The sequence below is a fragment of the Alexandromys fortis genome, unplaced genomic scaffold (assembly GCF_014885135.2).
Source record: "Alexandromys fortis isolate MF-2015 unplaced genomic scaffold, M_Fortis_MF-2015_v1.1 scaffold_50, whole genome shotgun sequence".
Classification (NCBI taxonomy): Eukaryota; Metazoa; Chordata; class Mammalia; order Rodentia; family Cricetidae; genus Alexandromys; species Alexandromys fortis.
In genome coordinates this window covers 11,700,435-11,727,131 of record NW_026067932.1, presented here as the reverse complement: position 1 = coordinate 11,727,131, position 26,697 = coordinate 11,700,435, and the positions used below count along the sequence as shown (strand labels likewise).

Genomic DNA, 26,697 nt, shown 5'->3' with positions numbered 1-26,697 from the left:
CATATCCAAAGCAGCTATTATGAAAAGTTCCATGTGCTCCATGCCAGTTTCAAGGTGATAGCTAGCCAGCCAGCTGGTCTTCACATGACATCTCTGTGACACACTGACATCATACATAGCAGCATCCTTGCAGCATCCTCACAAGAGCCTGGAGAGTGGGTATCAAAAACTCTACTCTGCTTCTGGGGTGGCACTGAGTTCCTTTACACAAGATGAATCACATATAGATGAATGTGAAAAAAATTCAAAACTTCTTAATTAAGCATATTATTATTTCTAGACTAAACCATGTAAAATTAATCTAGGTGGCTGAATCAAGTCGCTCTAAACCAGAGGCAAGGCTACACCCCCTTGGAAACATTTGAAACATAAGACAATGGCAGGAGAGTGGACAGAGCAGGGGTGTTGGTAATCTTCCTGTGATATGTAAAAGAGCCTTGGGTACAGAGAGATCTGGGCCCAATGTTAGTGACAACACTGAATTTAGGATATTGCTAGAATATCTAGGCACTAATGCCTAGGACCTGAGAGACAGGAGCCTTGGTACCCACTTTAAAGATGTGGACCCTGAGCCTTGGACAGGCTCACAAGTTTGTCTGTAGTCTTACGGTTGGTAAACAGCAACAAAAAGTCCAGCTAGACAACCCATGGTCTGTGGTCTAAAAGGTCACCTAGTTACCACCTCCCCTTTCAGCCCTTGAAGTTAAGGACCCAGGGTTTCCTCACGATGAGCAGTTTCTTTCTTCCATTTCTAACTCCTGTGGGTTCTTCGTCAGCATGTGCTTGGAGTACTTGCTGTGACTCTGACAGAGACTGACTACATTCTGCAATTCTAGAATGAGTCCATCTGTGTCACACAAGTCCTGATCTACTGAGGCCACATGCAATCAACTGTGAGCCAGGGAAGGTGGAGGCTGACACTCAGACCTGGCCTGATCCTTACCTCTCAAGGGGCCTTGAATGCCTTGTTGTTACTGGTCCTTCCCTAAGAGCCTCACAATAGAAAAATATTCCTAGTATGACCTATTAATTATCCAGGTAATTAATACAAGCCGGACAGTATACTCCACTGGTGCCTCACAAATACCCCGCTGAGCCTGATGGGCTCTTTTTCAGTCCTCATCTTCTAATTGGCAAAAGGGTAGCAGGGCACAAAGCCATCTGTTGAAGCTACACAGTCCAGAGGCCTCTCCTTGTTTACAGAGTGCACTGTCCTGATGGGTTGGAGTAGACTCCTTCTGCAGTTCAGTTACACCATGGGGGATCAGGGCTAGAGAGTCAGACTAGGTCAATGGCTTGTTAGATGGTGGTTGTATCGACCACTCAGGCTCCACAGGAAACACATTTAAGACTCTTATGTAAATGAGGTACCATCACCATGACCTATAAAAGAACAAGCTTCACTGACTTCTGTGCCAGGTAACTAACTGCTCATAAGGATTTGGGTTTTGGCAAGTATTTCTACTAAGCATTTAGTCGATGGAGCTTGATAACACAGAAGGTTCCAGCAAAAGCTAGATAAGATCTTGTACTGTAAAGGTCTCAGGCTTTGGAGGACAATGGCTCCCTAAGGCCTGAAGGTCAGGGGGTCTTGCAGCTGGAGGAAGCCCTGCTGGCGCTCTTTGCTTAGACAAACCGCTGAGGAAAGGACCCAGCACATTCCAGCTGCCCAGCAGATCTGTCCTGCCCCCAATCAGGACAGGCAAAGCACATGACCAACACATGTCCCCCTGGGACCAACTGGGACATAATGTCCCCCACGTGTTGTCCCTTGCAGCCTGCCTGAAAGCAAGTCAGTGCTGTACAAACAATAGCCCCTGGCAAAACAAACTGCTTTCCCATGGTCCCGATGGGAGATAAGGCCCCCACAAATGACGGAGGCCAGATCTGGAAACTTCCACATTTGCACCACAGCTCAATCCCGGCTAATCTCTATGTACGGGTTTACAATAAGTTCCCTCCATATTCTTATAGCCTTACCCCCCTCGCTCCCACACTATGGGTCTATGTGCACTCAAGGTATGTCCAAGAGGAGGCTGTGTGCCTGCCCCCAGAGGTTAGATGTGCTGACTTTCTGTCCTCTGTTCTCTAAGTTCCTCCAGTCCTGCTCCCGGGCTGCCTGGCTTCCGTGTCTGATCCTCTGGGATAGTCTAATCCACAATACAAAACCTCTAGGGACCAACGCCAATCTCGCAGGCTTGGCTGTCACTCACTTTCTCTACCAGTCACCTGTTAGATCACACACCAGCAACCCCAACCTGGCCTTTTTTAAAATAATCTTTTATTTACAGTTCAAAATTTAAATAAGATCTTGGTTCTGATTTGTGATACTTCCTGGTTCATACATTGTGGAGGCAGCGGTCAGTCCAGATCGTCTGACTCAAGGGAGAGTGTCACCCAACACAGAAGACTTGGTTCAGTCTTGGTCTAGATTACATTTCCTCACACTGTGAGATTACCACTTGCAGTTTGGGTTTATTGTTAGGGCCAGTGGGAACATTCTCAATTTTCCTCATCACCAGAAGTCCATCAGTGATTTTCCCAAACACTATGTGCTTCCCACCCAGCCAATCACACTTAGAACATGTGATAAAGAACTGGCAACTTGGCCCTTAAGTCCCCCGAGGGAACTAGACATGAGCAGGTCAGGGAAGCCCCCACAGTAGGCAGAAATGAGCATTCAGTCTGCTTGTAGGTTTCTACTTTGTTATTTCCTTGTCCTCCAAGACCCCCGTGGTAAAGACCCTATAGTTTGTCACTTTCTACTCATATAATCTTAACTGTTACATTACTTCCAAGTGTTACTTGCTAACATCATGTTAACTGTGACAAGCATGTCCTTGTCTCCCCATCTTACAGTCCAGTGCTAAGCACAGAGGAGGCTGAGGAGGACGGCGGTGAATGGGCAGACACCCATTCCCAACTGGTACCTGCTCTGACAGGAAGGCAGATAGTCTCTCTAGATAAAGAAAGCATTGACCAGTTTGTGGGTCATAACTCAGGGCTGGAAATAGAGTTAGAACTAATGAAAGACATTAGATAAGACTGAGAAACAAGCTGCCCTCCAAAGAATTTCCTGTTATAACTTTTGCAGGCTGCACATCAAGAGCCACACACAATTAGGAAAGGTCCCCTAGCGCCTCAACTTGAAACTCATATATGCCCTTAATTAAATACACGACTCTTGGCACATCACTTCTCATTGAACCTCGTCAGGTTCAATGTAGGGAAAGAGCCTTACATTGGATGCCCAGCTGAAGGACAGTGAACCGAGAGTCTGAGCAAGCCAGCCTGGGAGTGGTGTGCTGGCAGGCTGGTGGGTGAAAGTACAAGTTAGTTTGCCTCTGAACAACTCCCACTTGTGGGTGTGACACAAACCAGGGACATTCTGCCACAGAAAGGCCTCTGGTAACTTGGTCCGCTACACCCTGAAGGCAGGAAGGAAGGCAAGCCAGTTTATGAATTCCTGCCCCGCAGCTATGTCTCTGCAGCAACCTCAAAGTTTCAGGACGAAGCAGCAGGGCAGGCGGGGAAGGGGCCTCCACTGCAGCCAGAAGCTCTGGCTTCCCTTTCCTCAGTGCCAGAGGTTGCAAAGGAGCTTCCCACCTCCACCCATTCCTGGCCTCCCAGCTGTCTGAAGACATAAGCTGCTCTCATGACCAAGCCCAGGCAGCCAAGGGCATCTGGCCAGGGCTGACTCTGAACATTACATAACCAAGAGCCTGGGAGTGTTTCCACAATTGAAGCCAGAGCAACAGGTTCCACAGAATTAGTGCATCTAGCCACAGGCCTCCGGAGGGAATAAAGAGGCCTAAAGGTCAGCCTCTAGGATAGCTGGGCTCCACCTAGGGGTGAATCACCCCTCAACCCCAAGTCAAGTCCAACCTGGTCCTTAACACTTGTCCTTTCTGTGAATTTTTCTTCAGACCTTTGGGTCTCACCTTCATCTCTTTTATTAGATAGGAAGCATTCTCCAAGATCTGCCTACTGAATGTCAGAACCCCCCCCCACACACACTCCCTAATGTCCAAGGGTGCAAAAACTAGCAATGAGTAAAGAGGTAGCAGCTCACAAGGACTTCAGCACATCACATCTTGAAGTTGTCAGTGCATGTCTCTTCTCCCTGCATATAACTACAATCCCAAGGTAGAAACAAGAAGCCTGGTGGCCTCACAGACTGCAAACACAGGAATCTGCATATAGCAAGGCGCTTTTATAAAAGCGCAGGGGCTGAGGAACAGCTGAGTTATTCAAGCAGAAGCCCCAGTCCTCAGTGCCACCGAGGCAAACATAAGAACAGGCTTCCAGCAGCTATTCTGAGTTCCTGCTTAGAAAAGACCTTATCAGTTAGGATGCTTGAACAATGAGGTGCCAAGCCCAACACCACACTACATCAATGGTAACAGTATGGCCTGGAAACCACAAGGTCAGTGGTCTCTTTAGGATTAGAAACAGAGCCAGGACGTGGGTTCTCTGTGTTTTCCTTAGACTACCCTGGCATACTTAGGAACCTTCATGGGCTTTGGTGAATGGTCTGATGGTGTGAATATGCTTAGCAAATATTCCTAATGGACTATATATAATACAGGCAGGCAACCAAAGCTGGGAAACAGAAAGGGGGTCCTGTGCTCAGCACTCATTCAATGTGAAGACTGGAGGAAAGGACACCTATCATGTATCCTTAGTGACAGCGCTGGCTCTGTGGATACAACACAACTCAGCTCACAAAGGCTCTTACGGACCACGTGGTCCAAGATGAGCACTCATTCAATGTGAAGACTGGAGGAAAGGACACCTATCATGTAACCTTAGTGACAGTGCTGGCTCTGTTGATACAACACAACTCAGCTCACAAAGGCTCTTACGGACCACGTGGTCCAAGATTATGATCTTGTAGGTCTTAGACAGGCCAAAGAAGGGCAGCAACTGTACTGAGGCCTCACAGTCAACAAGTAACAAAGCTATCTGCCATCTGGTTCCAAGACTCAGCTGCCCAACAAAGACCTATGAATGAATCTGCCTGTGCTGGCTTTGGAGCAAGCAGCTACCATCTCTTCCTGCTGCCTCAGCAGCTCCCTGGGGCTACACTGAGCCAATACACATTATAGTTCCAACCATTTGGCCTCCCTTGGCCATGACTCTTCTGGCAAACCCCCAAGATCTCTCCTGGGCCAGTGATGATGTCACTCACCTTCATCTGCTTAATGGTGTAGACCAGTGTGCCAAAAGGCCCCTCCTTCACCAGCTTCTTTCCCACCACTTTGGCTCGGATCACTGTAGAGAGAGCAAGACAGAGAGGGAAGGGGGTTAGAAAGGCCTGAGCCATACCTGGAAGGGGAACTCTTCCTGATCCTCTATCTCACCAGGAGATCTTTATGTCCTGGCCCATCCACAGAGATATGATGAACTCCTGCTCCCTCAGCACCCCAAGTCAGCATTCCGATTGGCCCACAGGGCCCACCTCTAAGCAAGGAATTTTAACCAAGTCTAGGTCTGAGGGGGCCTACTTAATGAGTGGTTCCCATCCCAGCCCCACTGCTCATGGGTATGTGACACAAGACAATTAGGGAACTTTGATTGTAACTTCTCATCCCTAGAACAAGATTCGCAATAGTCCAGATCCTCTGAACTGGAGCAATTAGGTGAAACAAAGCAGGTGAAACACATCCTTGCCTTTGATGTACCTTTAGCTAAATGCCATTGGAATCATCATCCTTGGCATCAAAAATAGAAGCACTGCTACAATAGGCATCCTTGGTGCACACCTACTATACTCAACAGTATTAGTCATTATTTACTTTTTCAACTTTCTCCTACAATCAGAGTATGGCACTCCTTGGTGAGACTCGATTGGTTAAAAGACAGTCCCTTCTGTTTCTACTAGACTGTAAAGACAGTCTTTCTCTCCAAAGCAGTCTTCAGGGGTTTTTAATGCCAGCCACGTGGAGCCATCAATGAGGAAACGAGACCTGCAGAAAGTGGGTCATTCTCTGTGTAGATGTGGGGGAGTTCCCTCAATTCTAAGAACTTGTGAAAGGTGAACTACTGCAGGGGGACAGTGCAGCAGCTGAAGCTCTGCTGCTAGGGCGCTGCAGAATAGAGGCATTTTTACTGACTCTTCAACTCTAAGATGCTATTGACATTCCAAACTCAAGCTCCTTCAGTCAGACGTGGAGCAAACATGCAACTCATTCCAACCCACTTTGGGGGTAAATATTCAAAAAATGCTTGTTGAATTGAATACTCTTTACACATGTAAAAGGGTCTCTCTCTCTCTCTCTCTCTCTCTCTCTCTCTCTCTCTCTCTCTCTCTCACACACACACACACACACACAAAACTTCTGCTGGATTCTTTATTCTCCCCCCCCACACCCGCATTGTAGATATCCCATAATATTTCTATATTTCTTGCTTACAAACACATTCATGAGGAACCAAGTTCCCATCCCTCTACAGCTTCTTGGGTCACACTTTTGTGGTTAGATATGAAATGAGAACTTAAATGAATCAATGACCCTTCTAGACCTTTTTACCATCCTCGCAACACAAATCCCACAGGCAAAGACAGCTCCAGATCTGAGGCAGTTCAAGTTAAGAGGGGGTGAGTGGCTATTTCCAGGTCTGCTGTACAAGCCAGACATTGACAAGGTTCCAGAACAACATCCCTCAAGGCTCTGCCTCCATTTCTCATGTCTCATTTTGCAAGACCATCAGTAGCAGGCAGCGGGCCATCTTCCCAGAGGCCCCCAGAGACTCTTTCATCTACCCTAACCTCAGGGCCACACTGGGGCAGCCCAGCTGTTGGGCAGAAGGCAGATCGCTTGGACTTGACAATTGATTCTCCTTCTTGAGGATCTGAATTGACTTAATATTCAGCAGCTTCATTTACCCAGATGATAAACCAGGGAGTAAGGTTTTGCCTAAGAGGAAAATGGCAAGAGAAATTTCTTTAAATATCAGCATCTAGCCTTTCCTGGCTTTGCAAAGAGCTCACCTTGATTTAGACATAAAATGTCCTAAGCAAGTTTGCTCTATAAAGCTGGGTACTTCTGGAAGTCTTCTGCACAAAAGATCAGCCAAATCTTTTCTTACCCTGAAATGGCCTGAGCTTGGAAGTTTTTCATCTTGGGACAGTTTAGAGAAAACACAGAGTTTTTATTCTCAGAGAGTTATATCAGAGTTCAAATCCTACTATTACTATGCAGCCTCACTACAGTTCTTTCCCCTAAGATCTCTCCGGCTTTCTTGATCTAATGCTACTCACATTGATTACAAGTGACACACTTATAACTAGTGAAAGAACACCATAAAGACCTGGGCTGGGCAGGCTCCCAGTATGGAGTCAAATCTCAGCACAGTTGCCATGTGACCATAGGTAATTTACTAAATCTCTCTGGCCTTAGTTTCTTAATGCATAAATTGGGAATGATGAAAGCAGTCCTCTGAAAGTTGCCATGAGGACCAAGAACAAGCACCAAGAGCAGTATGTGATCCACCCCAAGTACTATGCATCTTACCTCACTGCGCCCACCACCAGAACCTCACTAGGTATTTGTCTACCCTAGAGCCCAGTTAGTTAAGACCTGTCAACCTTCCATGGCATTAGGGTAGAGGAGAGATTCCTGGCTGTGATGAAAATAAAGGAAAACTCGGGGCTGGAGAGATGGCTCAGTGGTTAAGAGCACTGGCTGCTCTTCCAGAGGTCCTGAGTTCAATTCCCAGCAACCACATGGTGGCTCACAACCATCTGTAATGAGATCTGGCGCCCTCTTCCGGCGTGCGGGCATACACTGAGGCAGAATGTTGTATACATAATTAATAAATAAATCTTTAAAAAAAAAAGAAAATAAAGGAAAACTCATTCACATACCTCAGCCTTGTAATAATCACAGAACTAATGTGCATGAGGCCTTCAGGCTGAAGCATCTCTACCATCAGTCTTGTCACTTACAAATAACGCAACAGCGATCTAGTGGCATCTGTGCTCCAGAGAGATGGGGGCAGAGAGAAGAGACGGCCAGGGCAGAGGCCACACCAATGTTTTCTCTGGAGCTGAACTAAAATTAAACAACATCCTGTACTCCCAAATAGATACACAGCCCTTCCAAGTCAAATTGCTTACCAGCCCCAAATCTACCTATTTGGCTTGTGAATTATTATAACTTCATTTGCTTTAGTTTGTCCTGTGCAACTTGGATGTGTGTTATTCTGTGCTTTCCTATTTGGCAGTAAGGTCTTCCCTGGAGGCAGTCCACTGGCCCAGGCAGGGACCATGGGGAACAAGAAGGTTGGGGGGTGTCCAAGACTTCAACAGCAACAGAAGACTTATAGAGCTGACATTGCATCTAGCCTCTCCCTCCACTTTCAAATGGCAGCTTTGAGATGGACCATGCTGGACACAGGTTCTCTTTATTCCTGCCAGAGAGTGGCCACTCACCCAATGTCCTCCAGCAGCTGAGCCAGCCTGGTCATGGCCTAGCCTGGTGTCTGGAAGCATGAATGCTTGGTAGGGGTGATAGCAAGAAATACAAGCCCAATTTCCTGCTTCCACAGACTGCAGTCTAGCAGGGAGACAAGGTGGAGTTTAGCACCAGAGAACAAATCGCCGAGGGTCGTAAGTGCTGCCAGAGACTAGAGGGTGGAGTCCCTGCCTGACTCAACCTCTGATGTTCCCTAGGTCATCTGAGTTCTCTGCTTCTGAGGACATGGAGATTAAAAGAGATAGGAAGAGGTTAATTAAGGAGTCGATAATATTTCAACACAAAGTTTCTAAGAAACTGACTAGAGGCTTGGGTGTAGAAGGATGATAGAAAGACTTGCCCAGAATGCCCTGGTTCCAATCTACAGACCACAGAAAGGAAAAAGAGCAGGCTATAGGTGCTTGGGAATTGGCTCACAGATCCAGAAATATATGTTGAGTCCTCAAATATATCAGGGACCTGAGAAAGAAGTCATAAAAGCACATCTCTTTTGGGAAGGTTGATCAGTGTTTGCAAAACCAAGGCAGACAGAGTACAGCTCTTCCAAGCATGTGAGGTTGTTACTTTTCTTCCTCCCCATGACCCACCCTATTTCGTTAGCAATGGGGACCTCAGCAGCACAAACTTTAAACAGTAATAGTTCCAGGGCAAGCACATCCCTGGTGCATCTCTAGGAATCACACATCTGCTGTGAATCAACATATTCAGAGAAGGAGAGGATATCCCAGAGCTGGCCCATGTCTCTCTCCACAACCTTCCACCCTCCTCTACCAATCCAACCACCTTCAGTCAAACCAAGACCTTCCTCTCCCCGACCTAAAAGACGGGTTTTCCTACTGACTGGGTGGAAGGATAAGCTGTGGGGCTGCTGGCCTGGCTAATTTGGGGAACAAAGGTCTAAGTTAATGGGGGTCACCTATCTCAGGCTCCCATCAAAAGCTATACCACTCCATCTATTCTCTCCTAGGAGCCAAGTGGCTGGCTCTGAAAATGTGGACCCCAGGGTAGACATGACTCTGTGTAAAGCTGCCCAAGAATGGCAGAGCAGGGATTCCTTGCTCATCCAGCTGCCCACCCACCCCACCTGTTCCTGCATCTCTTTGCTTCACACCTGCAAGCATAGTGAAGAAAAGAACTAGAGCCGGGCGGTGGTGGCACACGCCTTTAATCCCAGCACTCGGGAGGCAGAGGCAGGCGGATCTCTGTGAGTTCGAGGCCAGCCTGGTCTACAAAGAGCTAGTTCCAGGACAGGCTCCAAAGCTACAGAGAAACCCTGTCTCGAAAAACCAAAAAAAAAAAAAAAGAACTAGAATATATTGATAGAAACTCCCATTGACAGACTGTGCCCTATGTGCCAAGGACTGTGTGTACTTCACTGTGTTCCCTTCGGGTGACTCTGTAGGATGGGAATTACTGTGCCTGGTATTGGTACCTACTGAGCCGTTTTGCCTCTCAGTGTGGAGGAAAATGAAGATTGGCCCTAAGAAAGAAGACTGCCATTGAATCTTTGCATAATAGTTCGTAACTGTATTCTATTCCCATTGTCAACCCTAATGGGACATGAAAGGGGATTCCTGATGTGTCCCCCACAAACCTTCATCAACTCAATCAACCTTAAGGCTACCCCTCCCATTCTCTCTCTGTCTCTCTGTCCCTCCCTCCTTCCTTCCCTCCCTCCCCTCTCTCTTATTAATAACAAGAATCTACTAATAATCACCATAAACAGATAATGGTAAAGCATTTATTTAGCTTACTGTGCTTCCCAGTCACAGGACAATGTGTTTGTATTTATATATAAAACACTTTGCAACCATGGAGCTAAGCAGGTGATTTGGAGGCAGGGAGATGAACAGTTACTTACAGACTTGTAACATTTTTTTGGTTCCTCAGAGGAAAACAGAAGCCTTCCCCTGACAATACACAGCATCCCCTTGCCCTCATCCTTTTCAAGGTCCTCAGGAACCTGTTGCTCATTTAGGGACCCTTAATGTATCCACATTTGAGGACAAGACAGCAGGAATGAAGATAAAGGGGACTTAGAAGCCCCTGCATCTTCCTGGTTCTCAGTCTTGTGGGTGTCATGACCCCAAACTCTAAAAATCTCCCTAAAAAGGCTGAAGTCAGAAGCTCAGACCAAGAGGACCGCTAGCAATACAGTCTGAAATAGCGGGAGGCACAGGCATGTTGATCCAGTCAGTGCAGCCACTTCCCATCCTAGCTTATAAATAGTGGGTTATGATTACCAATCTCACAGGTACTTCCTCCCCTCACAGGACCCTGGGTTCTCTTCCCACCTCATCAAAGCCAGTTTGTCAGAATTACCCATAACATCCAAGAGGCTCAGTCCAACCAACTATGTGCTCTTAATCATGCTCTTCCAGCTGTGGTTTTCTATACATCCTGTGAGTGAATTCCCACCCACCTGGAGCCCCCAAACCCAGAAGTTCCATGGCTCTTAGGCCTCATACTAAGGCACTCACACCTGGGATTCTACTAAGCCATGTGAGGTACCACTTAGTCCAACACAGAGCTCCTGGTAATAGGCCACACCCATAACCAGGCCTCTGGGGGCCTTCTCCATCTCAGGGAAGGGCAGACTGGTCAAGTTCTAAGCCCAGTACTCCAAACTCACACCCCACAGTCTTTACCCTTGCAGTTGCTAAGGTTGGTCACCCTGGCTTCACTCCTGCATATTCCCTTCATCGCCTGTTTGTTACAACCTGGTCATAGGTGCCGTCTCTAATGTCTAATGCCTCCCTGCACACCCTTCCTCAAGCCCACACTCACCCCACCATGCTCTTGTCTTATTGGGTCCTGCTTGACACTTGGCACCCTCAGGTCACGTGCTTGCTGACCTATATTTCCCCAGTAAATGCTTTGTTTGACCAGCTGCTCCTCTCAGAACATTCAGGAAGACCAAAACATCACAGGCTTCTAATACATTTGGGCTGGATACACAAAGTTAATCAATGTGATTTTCACATACACAACGCCACACGGAAAGAGGATGACTTAAAAATAAACTTACAGATTTAAGCTGCCTAAGACAACCAAGTCTTTCTTAGCTTTTGAGAGATCAAAATGGGATAAGGGAAATTCTCAGTTGGTAAGTCAGATAAACCTCTGTCTATCCACCATACTGAGGCCTGTGCCTGACCGGGGGTAAGGGAGTGGGGGTGTGGGGGTGTGAGGGTGGGTAATGAGATAGATGAGACCCCTAGGATCTCCAAGTCCAGAGGCAAGAGACACATGTAATAATAAGAAAGTATGGCAAGCACAGCCAGAGGCGGGAACCACAGGAACCAGGGCCAGTGCACAAGGGAGTGGAGTCTGCCTTGGGGGAGGTGCATCAAAACATCTGTTCTGGATCCATCCTGCAGAAGACACCTTGTTTGGAACAGCTGAAATTAGAGGAAGCAGAAATTTGGACCAGACTTTGGGAGGAGGTGGGGGGAGGATGAGGAACTGGCTGGGAATGAGGCAAACTTGCAGCTGGTCCCCTAGTAAAAACCAGGGCCTTCTTTCCCACTTTTCAGGAAGACACCCCTCCCCCATGGCCTCCCCCAAACAGGTACTTCCTGCATCCTCTCCTGGTTCCCCAGGCCTCTTCCTTGTCAGTTTCAAAGGCCCTTTTTGTTGATGTCTAAGCCAAGGCCAGACGTTATAACTGCACTCACCATCAAGATAAGCAGACTCCAGTTCAAAGACTGTCCTGACTAACTCTTTCCGTTAAGTAAAAATATTAATCTTGGTTTTATTTAAGCAGGGTTTTTTTTTTTTTTGGCAAGAATGAATGCCTGGGGCTAAAAATAAACCCAATCCACACACTCTCTAAAAATCTGGAAAGCTGCAAATCATTTCAGTCCAGTTCCTTCTCAGGGAATGCCATTAAAAACCTCCCCACCCCAGAGCTCCCAGGGCTTAGTACTCCATGGCTGGTACCCTCTTTGTGCTCTGAGGTCCCTGGGCAACCTTAGCCTGGGGATGCTCAGTCCTCAGTTCTTGGTGGCTTCTACATAAAGGGAGGATTTGTGCAGGGTCTTGCCTTATATGCACTGTGTAAATCTGCTGTAGCCAGGAACCAGGAAATAGCTCCTGGTGACGCTGTTTGTGCATGAAATAAAGGGGCCATGGAAGGAAGGCAAGAGAATCCAGGTCCACAGGTCAGGCTGCCTGAAACTTGGAGGTCACCCAAAAGGAACAGAAAGCAAAACCTCCAAAATGCTCCTGTTTTCCTGATATGACCTCGGTGTGAAACTCTGAGAGGCAAAACGCAAGGGTTCCTGGCTGCAGGCATCTTCTCAGATTTGGGATTAATACATTTAATTTCTAATCCAATTGCTTTTAAAAGTGGTCCCCCTTAATTGTTTCCTGGGCCACTGGCAATTTGGGAGAAAGATATGCATCATTTGGCTAGGGACAGGGCAAAAGTCGTTAGGGATGGCTGATTCCTGAAGGTAAATTTGACTTAGCTGGGAGCAAGGTACATGGTATTTCTGTGATTCAGGTTTGCAAAGCACTGTAAGGTGCTACTTGGGCTTCTACTTCCTTTTTATGTCCCTAACTACATATCAGTCTTCTCAACTGAAATGCTGAAGCCTCTCCTTAGGCAAAGCTATTCCCATATACTCTCTTTTATTCCAATTCCCTCTTTCCTTCTGGCTAGTTGCTCTTATGTGATCAGTTCTTTGGGAACTCAGCAGCATCCCTAGTAACCAGATGTCAGGGACAACCTGGAGTGTCAGCACTTGGCATCAAGCCTGCAAAGCAGCAGGTTTTCAAAAACATTCGTGGAATGAATGAGACTTGGAGAGGGACTATAAGGTAAGAGAAAAAACACAGGATTATTTTCCCTTTTGGCCTCCTGGAGAAGAGGGGCAGGGGTCCCCGTTCCTAAGAGCTACTTAGACAAGAAAGGAAGTATGTGAAATGTGATCTGAGAGCCCAAGAAGAGACCCTGGTCCCAAACAGGGAAGATTCACACTCCAAGAGAAGTGAGCCAGGGGATGCTGTTATGGAGGGAGTGGGTCTCAGTCAACCTGCTGTCTCTATGGAAGCCTGTACCCAAACCCAGGGAAAGATGAGGGACTCGGGCTCAGGAACCTAAAGGAATCTCCCACTGAATGTTCCAGGACTGTCACTGCTGATTCCCTTGCAGCCCTCTTGATAGGGAGGAGACCTGAGTTCAGCTGCCCCTTTGGGTCACATTCCATCACGTTTTTCTGCTTATTTCCAAAGTGTGTTCCTCTTTTCTGCCCCTCCTCCTCTTTCTCTTCCTCCTATGACAAGCACTTGAGATTGATCTGTTCATTGGTCAGGATTTATTCAGCACGATATAAAGCACTATGATCCAACAGCATGCTTTAGAGATCTGGCAATGAGCAGGTGGACAAGGCTCCTACCTTCAGGAACCTTCTTTCTGTCTTATAAGACAAGAAAGTGGAAGTAGGAGATTACAGAACAGAACACCAGGCTAGAAGGGCATCCTGTTCCAGTTTTAATCTGAAAAGTCCCTAGAACCACAAAGAAATGGGTCTGTTGGTGGAGGGGAGGAGTAAGTGAAGGCAAATATACCTATAGACTAGAGATCCTAGCCTACAGAGTAACAGAAAACACAGCTTGCAATGAGACTGATTTCCCCGGTGACTGTTGATCCATCAAGGAAAGGCATCTTTTAGAACATGTACTCCCAGGGGAGCCTTATCTCTCAAAAAGCCTTGAGAAACCCCAAGAAACTAGGTTGGGTATCAAATCCACAATGAGCTCCTTCCAGTCTGCGTTCCATTGTTGAGGTTCAAAGTTAGAATTTAATACAGCTCCCCGCATCTCCAGTGCCCTCCCCCAACTCAAACCCCTTAACCTCCTAAAGTGGGTTTGCCTTGGGTGTTTGGTTGGTCATCTGTGCTATGGACAGAGAAGACGTGTCTGGGGTGCACACTGATTTCTGCCAAGCTCAGATGCACTCAGGGTTCAGAACTGCCCATTGCTCTTTGCCATTGGTTCACACTTGGCAAGGGGGGCTTGGACTACCCCCACCCTCCCTCCTGGGCTCCAGCCCCTCCCCATGGGCCCATGGGAAACTTTATCCCACACAAGTGGCCACCAGAATAGCAGCCTGGTCTTCAACCACAGCTTCTTTGAAGCAGTGCCCAGAAAAATACCGTGCCCTCCAACGGTTCTCAGAGCACTGAGCTTTCAGGTCGGGTGGTTTGTGAGAGCTGAACAGCTGGCAGCGTCTCAGGAGCTGTCTATAGCATTTGATTTCTTCTCCTAATTGGGATTTTGTTTGCTAGAAGATCTGAGGGATGCTGGGAGAGGTCTAGGAACTGCACCACCATTAAGCCAAGGGACCTCCCCTCTGCACACCAGACCTGCAGACAGCAATTCTGTTCCCAGAAAGCACTGGGAGAGGCAGGAGGCATTACTGTGGTTTGAGAATTCAGCAATGTCTGCTCTGTTTCTGCAGTATATTTGTATAGCACAGATGTCAAGAAACCCTGGTGTGACTTTAACATGTCCTTTGGGTAGCTTCTCTAATCATCAGAGCTTCTTCCAGCTTTGTAACAAGCCAGCATGGTTGTGAATAGTAAATGGAAACAGCTAGGCGGATCCCACTGGAAACAGGTGATACTGGTCCTGGCCCACCAGCTCACAGTCCCTATGTCCAGGTGGTGATGAATAGTCAGGTAGAACAGGCATGAGAAAAGCTCCTAAGTGTGTTAATCAGAAATAGCTATCATCAAGGGTGTGCAGGAATGTTTCTCAGAGATAAGCTCCGAGTGCCTCTTCAAGTCCCACCTACTTTAAACAAAATATATGTAAAGAATGCCAATTGCCACCTCTTCTGGTCATGGTGGATAATGCCAGAATTATAAAACCAGCTCCCACCATAGTTTTGGTATTTTTGAGCAATCTTTGTTGGCCTGGTCAGTGTAACTGAGGAGGACAAGGGTTGGTGATAGAGAAAAGACTGTATAGTCCATGACTATCCCCTCTATGGGACCCACAGCACCTGAATCTCTATGCATTCAGTAAATATCTCCTGTATAAATAAGTATATATATACTTATTTATATACAGNGCACATGCCAGACACTGTGTCTGATGGTGAAATACAACAGTGTGCAAGACACACACCTACAGATGATATACATACTCCTTAAAACTAAGTGTAGTATCTCCATTGGATACAGAAAGAAGCAAGACTCAGGGGAGTTGAGGAACTTGTCAGAGGTCATACAACTAGAAATTAAATACAGATGTGCCCAGCCACAGAGCTCACCCCTTTTCTATGACTCAACAATCAGCAAACATGGAATGCTCAACCAAAAGGTCAGATGCATTAGACGTGAAGAATGAGGGGAGACTGCCAAGGCTGACCAGGGAAGGACTTAGGTAAGCCATCGCTGCTGAGAACTTTGTGGGAGAATCAGCCTCTTCAAACCCTTGCCATGTCTCAGAACTTTCTACTGCAAACTGGAGGAACGCATGTGGATTCATTCTAGCTTCTAGGAATGGTACCTGGATTTGTGAGCCGTACAGAGTGTAATTGTCCCAATTAGTTATAGTACAAATGCACTCTGAAAGAGGGCTAACACGATAATTCTGACCACACCTTATTGTTGGACAGTAGATCTCGACTCCTTCGGCAACTGCCACAGCACAGAGCACCCTCAAAATATGCAAAGCACAAATCACTTCTCCCATGCACCTTCACTGCATAGCTGAAGTCATACGGTATTTCGCCTAAGTGACCCACATGACCACATGTGACCCATAGCTTCCGACTCTTCCTGTTCATGCGAAGTGATATTACAAAGGGGGCTTAGCTACTCCCTGAAGCACACTTAACCACTGCTTCTAGATGTTCCCAAGTGCAACAATACAGAGCAAAGAAAGAAACATTTCCAATACCACACTAATGCTCTTCCACAATAAACAATAGGAGTACAGCAGCTGAACACATGTGACCTAACATTGACCTAAAACACCGGTGACTCATTGGAGCCTGGAGACTCTTGGCAACCTTCCCTAATGATGAGAAATCTGCTGGCTTTGAGCATAGCCCTTATTCAACACTTTGTTATCAGTTACAACAGGTGCCCTTATTTATATGCAGGTACTGTGCATAGTCATAGTCAAAGCGGGGTTCTTTATATGGATTGTCCCATTTTAATTAAGCCTCATTAAGACCTCATGGAGTAAGTGCTGTCCTTAGCACCATCTCATAGCATTGAGGTTTATGGGAATAAGGGATTCTCATCTAATGAGGAAGTGACAGTCCAAGTGACCTGACCCTAAAGTCCCTGCTTATCATCTTTGGGCCACACTTACTTAACCTTTCAGAAGTGCCCTTTGGACACCAGTGAGCAGGACACATTTCAAAGGATGGATAGAACTTCGGGGTCACTAAGTATAAACTCCTTTAACTTTCTTTGCCTTGCCATCCCAGAGTTATCTGTACAGCGTATGGCATCTATGACCTGGGTCAGGCTGTCCCATGTTTTGACTATCGTATTATCTCCCAGTGGTAACTTTATAACTAGCTGACATCACAGGCACACACTTATCAGAAGAGTCTTCTCATTTTGTCTAATTCATTGTTAGGATAGAGGTGTCACGAATTCTGAGGGTCCCTTCTCTGTGTCTCCCTCTTGCCCAGTCTCCCCACCATCCATTCTCTCTTCTCACTTGCAGTCTTCAACTTTAATCGCCATGGCAGCAGACGAATGTAGACTTGCCAGGGAGAGGGGATGAGAGGAGGAGGAGGAGAAGCATCCATCATGGCAAGGGGATAGAGATGGAATCTTCCCTGCTCAGAGTACTTGTTAGTCGCGTTGTTGCTCAACCTAAGGCGTTACCATTGTCTACATAAAACCTTGTGTGTAAACAATTTGTTATGTATGTAGATCTTAACTTCTGATGTGACTGAATGCGTTTAGCTGTTACTACTAAGGAACTGCTTGGCTGGGTGTGGAAATACAGGATTTGAGGACAACAAACTCTGAGTGGCAGGAAGAGCCCTGGGGTAGTGGTTACTTGGGACCTGCATTCACTTTGTTTTCCATTCATTTTTTGTTTGAGTTTTGCCTACCAATATCATTCCATAGCCCTTGATTCTACACAAATAACAAGTTGGAAAGGCTACATCCACTGTCACTTACTATCTTAGGGACTGAGTCTATTTTATTGTCCCTTTGAATTTTCTCATTTGGGCATTTTCCTTTGGTTCTACTTTCATTTCATCATTGTCTATGTACCCTACATTCTCTAGAACCTCATTTCTTAACATTAAAGTCACGGGAATGTAGCTGATCTTATTTTCAAGGTCTTATAGAGAAACTTGGGGTAGAAGTAAATATGGAGTGTCCCTAATCAGCTCACTGGGTCCCTCTGCCATTCAGAGTAACAGAGACCATTTGCTAATGAGCAGTAAGCACTCTGCAGACTGGTCACAATGCTGCCAGAAATTCTGCTGGGAAGGACTCACTCTGATTGGAGTGATGCTAAAAGCTCACCTCAGGCCCTTCTGGTTCCCTTGTGGAATGGCAGGGGGACAACCCTTAGTAATCACCTCTCCCAGAAAAGCAGCACAGTCTGGGTGGCTTATTTGCCATACTCCTCGAGCCCTTCAGAGAAAACAGGAGTGAGCTCCCTTCAGCACAGCCTCAGCCTCTCCTCTCGAGGGACAATGGACGCAACAGGGTCATAGGAATCTCAGTTTTTGTTTTCCTCCAACAGCCAGGAGCTGGCTTTACTCACATCCTTGCCTTGGAACTTTCTATTTATGACCGACAAGGAAGATTAAATGGGTCTCATTCTGTGGATACTTCTTGTCCTCATTTCCCTGTCTTCCCCACCCCTGTGCCTTTGGTTGGGGTTTTTTTAGAGTAAAATATAAACAAAACCCTGCTGCGGGTAGCAGCTCCCAATGTTCTAGTGGATTCTCTCAGTGCCAGCAGAGCACGCCAACAGGATCCTCAGGAAACACCTTGCAGAATCTGCTGGGAGAACTGGAAAGGGGGAGCTGTGCACTGGGGGTCCTGGGCCTGCATAGCTGGAGCAGAGGGGTATGCATGCACTGGAGGACCAGGGCCTAACTGGATCTACAGGCTGGACACAGGAAACAGCAGGATTCCAGGCTCAGGGAGACAAACATACAACTGGTGGCAGGGGAGCAGTTGTCTCTGGTGTTTTCCGGTAGAAAGTCCTTGAATTTGTTTATCTAATCGCAAGTACCTACACCCAATCTGTGGTAAGAGGACAAAAAAAAAAGTGGAGGGGAGAAGGAGAAGAGGAGGAAGATTGGTAGCTTCCAGGAATCTCCAGGCATTTCCTGTTGGAGGTTTAGCAGCCCCTCTTACTGTGTGAGGTGCATGCAGTGTAGAGATCAAGTATTGCAGACATATGTATTTTATATAACCTAGAACCTGTGTTGAACCTGAATTCCAACTTTTATAACTACTTTGTGTGTGTGTGTGTGTGTGTGTGTGTGTGTGTGTGTGTGTATGTGATGTATGTGGTGTGTGTGTGTGTGTTATCGGGAATTGAATCTAGGGACTTGCCTATGGTAGACAAATTCTTTACCATTAAGCTGCATCCCCAGCCATTTAAAAAAATCATTTCATTTTGAGACTGGGTCTTGTCATATGACTTCAACTGATCTTGAACTTGAGGTCTGTCTGATTCCACTTCCCAAGCAGCTATGACTACAGATCTTCTCTCAGACAAACTTCCTTACCCTTTTTACCTATTGAATGGAGATGTGCAGAGGCAGAAGATGGGAGAGGTGCAGAGACCCACTGCCAGATATTATTTGGATAGAGTCTAAGTTGGAGGTCTCCATCAGACCCCTCTCCTTGGAGCTCCAGGAACCCCGTGGAAGAGGGGGAGAGGGAAAGAGAGTAGGGAATCAGAGGGGATGGAAGACACCAGGAGAACATGACCCTCCAAATCAACTAAGCAGGGCTCACATGCTCTCACAGAGACTAAAGCAGCAAGCTCAGGACCTGCATTAGTCTGCACCAGGTCCTCTGTTATATGTGTTATGGCTGTTAGCTTGGTGTTTTTGTGGGACCCCTAACTGTGGGATATGAAAGAGCCAATATATCTCTGACTGGTTTCCTGCTCTTGGGACTCTTTTCCTCCTATTGGGGTGCCTTGTCCAGCCTCTATATGAGGACTTTTCCTTGTCTTATTTTATCTTGTTTTATCCTGTTTGGCTGTCTTTTCTGAAGAGGAAGTACAGGGGGGTGGATCTGGGGGAGAGGGGAAGTGGGCGAGGGAAGCAGAGAGTAGTGAAAAGAGGGGAATCTGTGGCCAGGATGTATTGTATGAGAGAAGAATCTATTTTCAATTAGAAAAAAAAAAAGAAAACGGAGGTGTGAATTCACACCGTATTGGGCTGTGAGCACTGAGATGCAGGTCATAACGGAAACAGCGGCATTGATTATTTTGGAAGAGCCTGCCCTTCCCAAGGCCTTGAAGGAGCTAGAGGGCAGTAAGTAAGAGAACCAAGAAGTTCTAAAAAAATGAGAAAAGAAAATGCAGAGAGCTAGTGGAGCCCCATATGGGTCATTGCAGGCTCACAGCCTGGCTGCAAACCTCCCCCCTCTTGGAACGATGGTTGCCCCACTTACTCTGGGCCAGCACATTTTGATTTCAGGTCAGGTAGAAGCAAGGGACGTTGACTGGTATCCATCCAAGTGGACAGCACAGAAAAGCCCAGCAAGAGGAGAGAGGGGAAACATGGACACAAATGCTAACTGGTGATTCAAGTCTTCTAGGTGGCATCCTGGTCCTTCCTGGGAGTACGGAGCATTTGAGTGGATCCAAAACAGTATGTTAGTACGTGGTTAGCCCTTCCAAAGCCTGCCTTCCAACAAGGTTGTGGGTGTGGGAAGCCAATCTTGATGTACGAAGTTAGGCCTGAAAGCCATGTCTTGGCAGGCCTGCTTGGGCCAGGGTCAGTCGCCAGAGCCAGGCATTGTTCTGGCTGGAGGAAGGAACAGCCAGTGGCCAGCATTCTGTGGGAGGCGAAGGCCAGACCCAGACCAATTAGGGTCTGATGGAAAGCGGGACCACTCTTTCTGAATCAGGAGGCCAGTGGCCTTGCGGCTATGAAGATGCTGGCTAACGGGAGCATCTGGCAAGCCTGCATAGGGGTGCAAATGAAAAACTGAAGGCCTGAGGGCCAGGCTTCACTCCCCACCCTAACTTTATCTTAGTCATAATGAAGTGCCAACTGGGCACCAGCTGGGCAAAAGGGGAACATGTTTCCTTGCTCCATCCACTGGTTGGTAACAATTACAGACGTCTTTGGGCACCAAAAGGAAAAGTAAGAGAGGGTGTCATGCTTAGATCCACCAGGCATGAGCATGAAAGGCTGGCTCAGATCAAAGGTAGCATCAGCTTCATGTTCAGTTTAGTTCCTGCCTCTCTGGCTGAAGACCTGGGTCAGCCATGTGGCTAGACAGACTACTGAGAGTTGCCTGGCTGAATTTAGCAGATCCTGTTTTGTCCATGGCCCCTTTTAGCAGTATATTTGGAGGGGTCTACTTGGCGACATGTGACTTGTTTCATTTAAGTTTAAGGCTACTTTAGGGAGTGAGTTCATGGTCTTCTTCAACCCTCAAGGCTACCCTTAGAGCAGTGGGAAGGTAAGGGCCAGTTGCCCCGAAGGTGCTATTTTTGTCCTCCCTCTACCCCTTGAGTTCCCTCAAGGGACTGACTCCCCCAGGATGCCCAGTGCCTCTCAGTGCCAGCACCACTCCCCTCTGCTGGTGCCAGCATTAAATCTAGTATGCTGGTGCACCAAACACGGAGAAGGAAAACGTAGTATGAGGAAAATGCTGCTTCTCCCAGGTCCAGCCCAGAGACCCTGGACTCCCAGATGAATCCAAGTAACCTTGATTTTGCCGCCTGGGACTTCTAACTCTTGAGGTCACCACAGGCAAGTCACTTCTCATCTCTGCTTCCTCATCCGGGAAGCAATGTTCTTAAAGTCTATGAGTTGAAATGCTTGTGGTCTAGAAAGCTCCCATAGAGAAGCAGAAATGGGTGCTTCAGATTCTGAGGCAGCAGTCAACAGGTGGCAGAATCTCCCGGAGTCTGTCTGGGATGTCTGCAAGATCTGCTTCCAGTCCACTGAGAATGCTGGCTCAAAGGCGGTCTGCCCCTAAATGGCCGTGTTAGAATTCTCCTGCTTGGCTTTTTACCCACTCAAATACTGAAACATCTGAGCTAAGTGTGGGCCTAGCACCACCTCCCTCCCCTGCTGAGGACCCAAGACAAGACACTTGATCCATCTGAGTCCCAACTTCACCCTTCTGTCAAAACATGGATTTCATGCATTTTAGTCAGGCTCAGAGTTCCAGGATTTGTCTAAGAAGTGAGATCTCTACATTCCTGCCACTTACTATGGTAGAAGAGACAGAACAAATGAACAAATGTCCAATACAATACCAGGTTCTAAAGGGGAAAGGGAGATAGAGAATGGCTGGGGTAGACATAGTTCCTCCATAATGCAAAAGAGCCAAGGAGACAGAAATCGGATCCCATAGAACCTTCTAGAACTTGTTAAGGAGTTGTGAAGCCAATGGAGAGCTTTAAAAAGGCTGACATTTATGTCGGGCGATGGTGGCACACGCCTTTAATCCCAGCACTCGGGAGGCAGAGGCAGGCGGATCTCTGTGAGTTCGAGACCAGCCTGGTCTACACCAGCTAGTGCCAGGACAGGCTCCAAAGCCACAGAGAAACCCTGTCTCGAAAAAACAAAACAAAACAAAACAAAACAAAAAAAAGGCTGACATTTTAACAGCTTGCTCTGGCTACTCTTATGGAGAATTGTAGAGGCCTGGAGTGAAACAAGGAAATTAATAGCCATCATCACCACCTTTTTCCTCCCCACCTTCTAGGGTCATTGGAAATCTCTTAGGCGATTTCTGCTAGAAAAGCAGAGGCACAGGCAGAGTACAGACGGTCACATGTTTGAAAATCCATTTGTACAAGTAGGAGCTTGCAGGGCCTGGCACCAGGCTAGCTGGAGCCGTGTTCCTGTTTGGATGGATTTCAAGGAAACAGGGTAGGGTGGCCGACTCCACCTGACGCAGCTGTCCCGGTCCAGAAGAATCCACATATTTAAACAGGTAGCTTTGGGTGAGGCTATGCCTGGCTATGCTTTTGCTGGTAGTGCTGGACCGGGGTAAGCTAACACCCAGCAATGTGGCAAGGCTGATGCCGATGAGACACCATTTGTTAAGTGCCTGGCACGAGCTCACCTCCCCAGCTGACCTCCCTTTCGGGACTAGGAAGAAAGCACAGGGGAGCTGGAGATCGGGTTAGCTAAGGGTCTGCGATTTCAGAGTGCCCCCTAGAAGGAGAATGACCTAGAGAACCCCAGCACCCCAGGGAAGCCCACCTCAGCATCATGGGCTTCATGCTTCTCTTTCCATGGGGGTATGGAGTGCTGGCTTGCGTGCTGGAGCGTTGCTAGGTTCCCACAAGTGGAATGAATGGATGTGACAGAGTGTCTTAGAGCTGTCATGCATGGAAGGGGAAAGGAGGTAGAAAACTGTGCTCGGATCACTCACCCATTCACACCTCCCGAGGCTGGGGTTCAGGGGCAGACACCTTGATGCTTAGCAAATATTTGCAGAGCCCAACACTATGCAGGCTTCATTCCTCTAAAATCTTATATTATCTAAAATGCTGGTAGACAGTCATTAATCAGATGACCTGTATGCACGTGTCAAACAAAAAACCTGTTAGTTTCTTGGGATTTGAATCGTCTGTTATCTCTGCAACAGGGATACTGAGGTTCCCCAACATTTAGCAAAATGGAATTGGAGGTATCTGTTTTTTTTTTCTACTGTGGCTGTTGATCCACACTCTCTCCCTCCCAGCTTTCCAGTCTGCTTCTTGTTTTCTTGTATTGTTTCTTTTGTACCATGATGTAACTGCAGAAGAAAACAGCAGAATAAAAACAGCACACCTACTAAGACTTGGCATTTGCAGGGTACCTTCAAAACTTTTCGCTGGGACTGGCCCATGCTTGCACATGTGCAGAAATGGTTTCACCTCTGAAGGAATCATATAGAACACATTTGTTGGTGATCTGTTTTCTTTCCACCCAAACACATGCATTCATATAGTGTAGCCCCAAGAGCTTGCTAGATAGTTTTGCAAACAACTCTGTGATAAACATCATATATGTTAATGTCTGTGTATACTCATAAATATACATACCTAAATGTTTATATGCACATGAACACATTCATGTGCTCTGGCATCCTATCTGATTTTTTTACCTGGACCTAGACCCTATCTCCTGTCTTTAAACGAGTCATTTAGTAGTCTCTGGATCCAAATCAGTGGGTCCTTGGCTCACATCAGCTGACCTCTCTGTAGACATCTCAGGTGACACTCATAGTAGCTGACAGAACATTTAACACAGCTTCTCAGGTCCCCAAAACTCACCCCTTCCTTCCAAGTCCCCTACCTGCAGCCTCTGTCTCTCACCCACACTAGTCAGCTGGTGACAAGCTTGAAGGAAAGGCTGTATTTGATATTCTTTGTGGGTGCTGCAGGACCCCTTTTGTTATTTCAGAGTCTGAGGCAACATCCCAGGACAGATTGGGGGCCACCAGGAGCCTATTCATTTATGCCACAAAGTCACAGCAAGAGGCCACCTTCCCAAACAAAGTTCCTTTCTGCCTTCCTGATCCTCCACTCATAAAAACCCTCTGCCTGTAGTGGACGGTTTTAGTATGCTGAGCGCACAGGGAGCATCCCTTTCAGGGCGAAGGCAAGCTGCCCTCTCTTCTCTTTGCTCACTCACAAAGGCAATCGCCTGCAACACTGGTCCCTAAATGAGAATAGAGGAAATGGATGTAGATGTCTTTTGTGAAGGGGGCCATGTTAATACTCCATTCAACCAATGAAAGCAGACTCTGTGTCCTACATGCCCCCGGCCAATCTGAACCTAGCTATTCCTAAAAATGTTTTTATTATAATGCATACTGTGTATTGTGCAGTATGCAGGTATATAAACATATATCCTCCACCTTAAAGATCAGTTCCCCCAGCCTGTGATTCCCATGTACACTCACTCCAAGCAGGGATCTAGTGATGGCTAACGTAAGTCCAGTCCTATCCAACACAAAGCTTTCTTGCATGATACCCGACTCCGTCTATACCCAACTGCTCAATTTAAGCTGCTCAACAAAAAATAAAAATACAATAGTGTGTCCCAACGTCAATGAAGAAGGCACTGGCTCCATTGGAGGCAGGTGATACATATATTCTGAAAAGGGGTTCAAGAGCATTTTGCTGCCCTTTGTGATGACTTGATAAGACAAAGAGTGCCACTGCCTCTCTCTCTGTCTCTCTCTCTGTCTCTCTCTCTGTCTCTCTCTCTGTCTCTCTCTGTCTCTCTCTCTGTCTCTCTCTCTCTCTTTCTCTGTCTCTCTGTCTCTCTCTCTGTCTCTCTCTCTGTCTCTCTCTCTGTATTGTACACAGAGGACCTTCACCTGTACAGGTGTGGCGGTGGGGCTCTTAGGATTCTCTAATGGCCAGCTCTGGTCTTCTCGTGGGAATCCAGAGTTCCCGCCCAGCTCCCAAGTGGCCTCTCTCTAGTCCTTTGAGAGCTTGCCAAGTTTTCTCTGGCCCTAGTCAGTCAGTCACCTTGCTATCTACCCAGAGCCCAGCCCTCAACGTCCCTCATGCTTCTCCGAGATGCTCTCCTTCCTCCCCAAGCTGTCCCTGATGGCAGGTGCTCACCCTTTCCCAGACTTGCTAGGTCTGGGCTAGCTTTGGGCCAATCCACAGGATCCTGGCTACTTCTGTTGAGACTGGGAGGGCACTCCGGAGCCTGGTTTCCCTGACTCTCTCTTGATAAACTCCCAGTCACAGATCTGGCCCATTTAGAAGAGAAGCAGAGGAAACCAGCCCCCTACAGCCTCCACAAGACTATTCCATTTGGAAGTCTCCTGTGGAAGGTCCTGTGGACAGAGCCACACGGTCTTCAGCTCCACAGAAGTCATCAGAGCTCTCAGGAAACATAAGGTCTGAGTGCCCCCCTCCCAAGAGCTCTAAGGAGCACCCAGAAAGTAGGCTGTACTGGCTTCCACCCACCATGGAGTCCTCGGACCCCCCCCCCCCCAGAGATCCACGGAGGCTTTGCTTTCCCTCCATTGTTCTTTTATCTGATTATGAAAGTGATATGTCACTGCTAGGAAATTTCACTTTCCGGAAAATATGGGCCAAAATGACAATCATCCAAAACTACACACCCTAAGAATAAACAGTATTGATGTTTTGCAAAACAGACATTCTGCCTTTTCTCTAAGCATCTATATCCATATTCCTATCTTTCATTACTATTACAAACCAGCTTCTATTATTCAAAAAGTGCCCAAGGCTATTCCCATGTTGATTAAATAGAGGAACTACCTCAGGCTATTTTCTGGCTCTTTGGCAGCCCACTTGTTAACAATACATAGTTAAGAAATTTCTCTGCAAGAGACATTTAGGCATTGCCCAATTATTTCTTTGGACTGAACTTCTAGAAACACAATTTTCTGTTAAAGAATATACACATTTCCAGAGCCCTGGATACACAGCACCAGGATGACTTTCCAAGTTGGCTATACTTTTCTTATCAGCTGCTTGTGAAGGTGAGATCCATATTCATGAGTATAAAAAACACCAAGTACCAGGATTCCCCATACAGCTTTGCCAAGTCCCGGGACATTATTTGGAAACCCCCATAGTCATCAGCACCTGGCATGAGCTAACAGTTGGGAAGTGGGAGGAAGGTGGGCAGGTGGGAGGGTACCAAGGATTTTTTGCAGGTGCAGAAGTCGGCAGTGGGAGATAGTGAGTATCAGGGGCCATCTGAGGCTCTCCTCTATGAGTCCCTAAAAGTATCTCTCCACTGACGGGGATGCCGTGCCTAGAAGTGCTATATGTAACAGTAGTAAAGGCCCAGGAAGGAATCTAACCATAGGAAGTTGCCTCCCTTCCTCCCCAACTAGCTATTGACCTCAGGAAAGCGGTTTCAACCTGAGGCATTGTTTCCCTTGAGAATTTTTGCTTCTGTGACTTCAGAACTAGAGAATCCCAGAGCACTGAATCTTACATTCTGTACCCACCATTTGCCCTTTTTTAGATCTTACCTCTAGAAATGTATTCTTAAAGTCTATCTTCACCAGGGCTG

The 26,697-nt window shown here is 47.0% G+C and overlaps 2 protein-coding genes across 4 annotated transcripts in view; one reads left to right on the top strand and one right to left on the bottom strand.

Annotated features, from left to right (window-relative positions):
• The window catches only part of Syn3 (synapsin III), a 389,669-nt gene that overhangs the window by 142,572 nt on the left and 220,400 nt on the right, over nt 1-26,697 (top strand). The gene's annotated exons all lie outside the window — the stretch shown is intronic.
• The window catches only part of Timp3 (TIMP metallopeptidase inhibitor 3), a 49,003-nt gene that overhangs the window by 5,580 nt on the left and 16,726 nt on the right, over nt 1-26,697 (bottom strand). Inside the window, exon 2 of the mRNA XM_050145615.1 lies at nt 5,192-5,274. Within this exon, the coding sequence (XP_050001572.1) occupies nt 5,192-5,274 (83 nt within the window). The remainder of the gene's footprint in view (nt 1-5,191; nt 5,275-26,697) is intronic.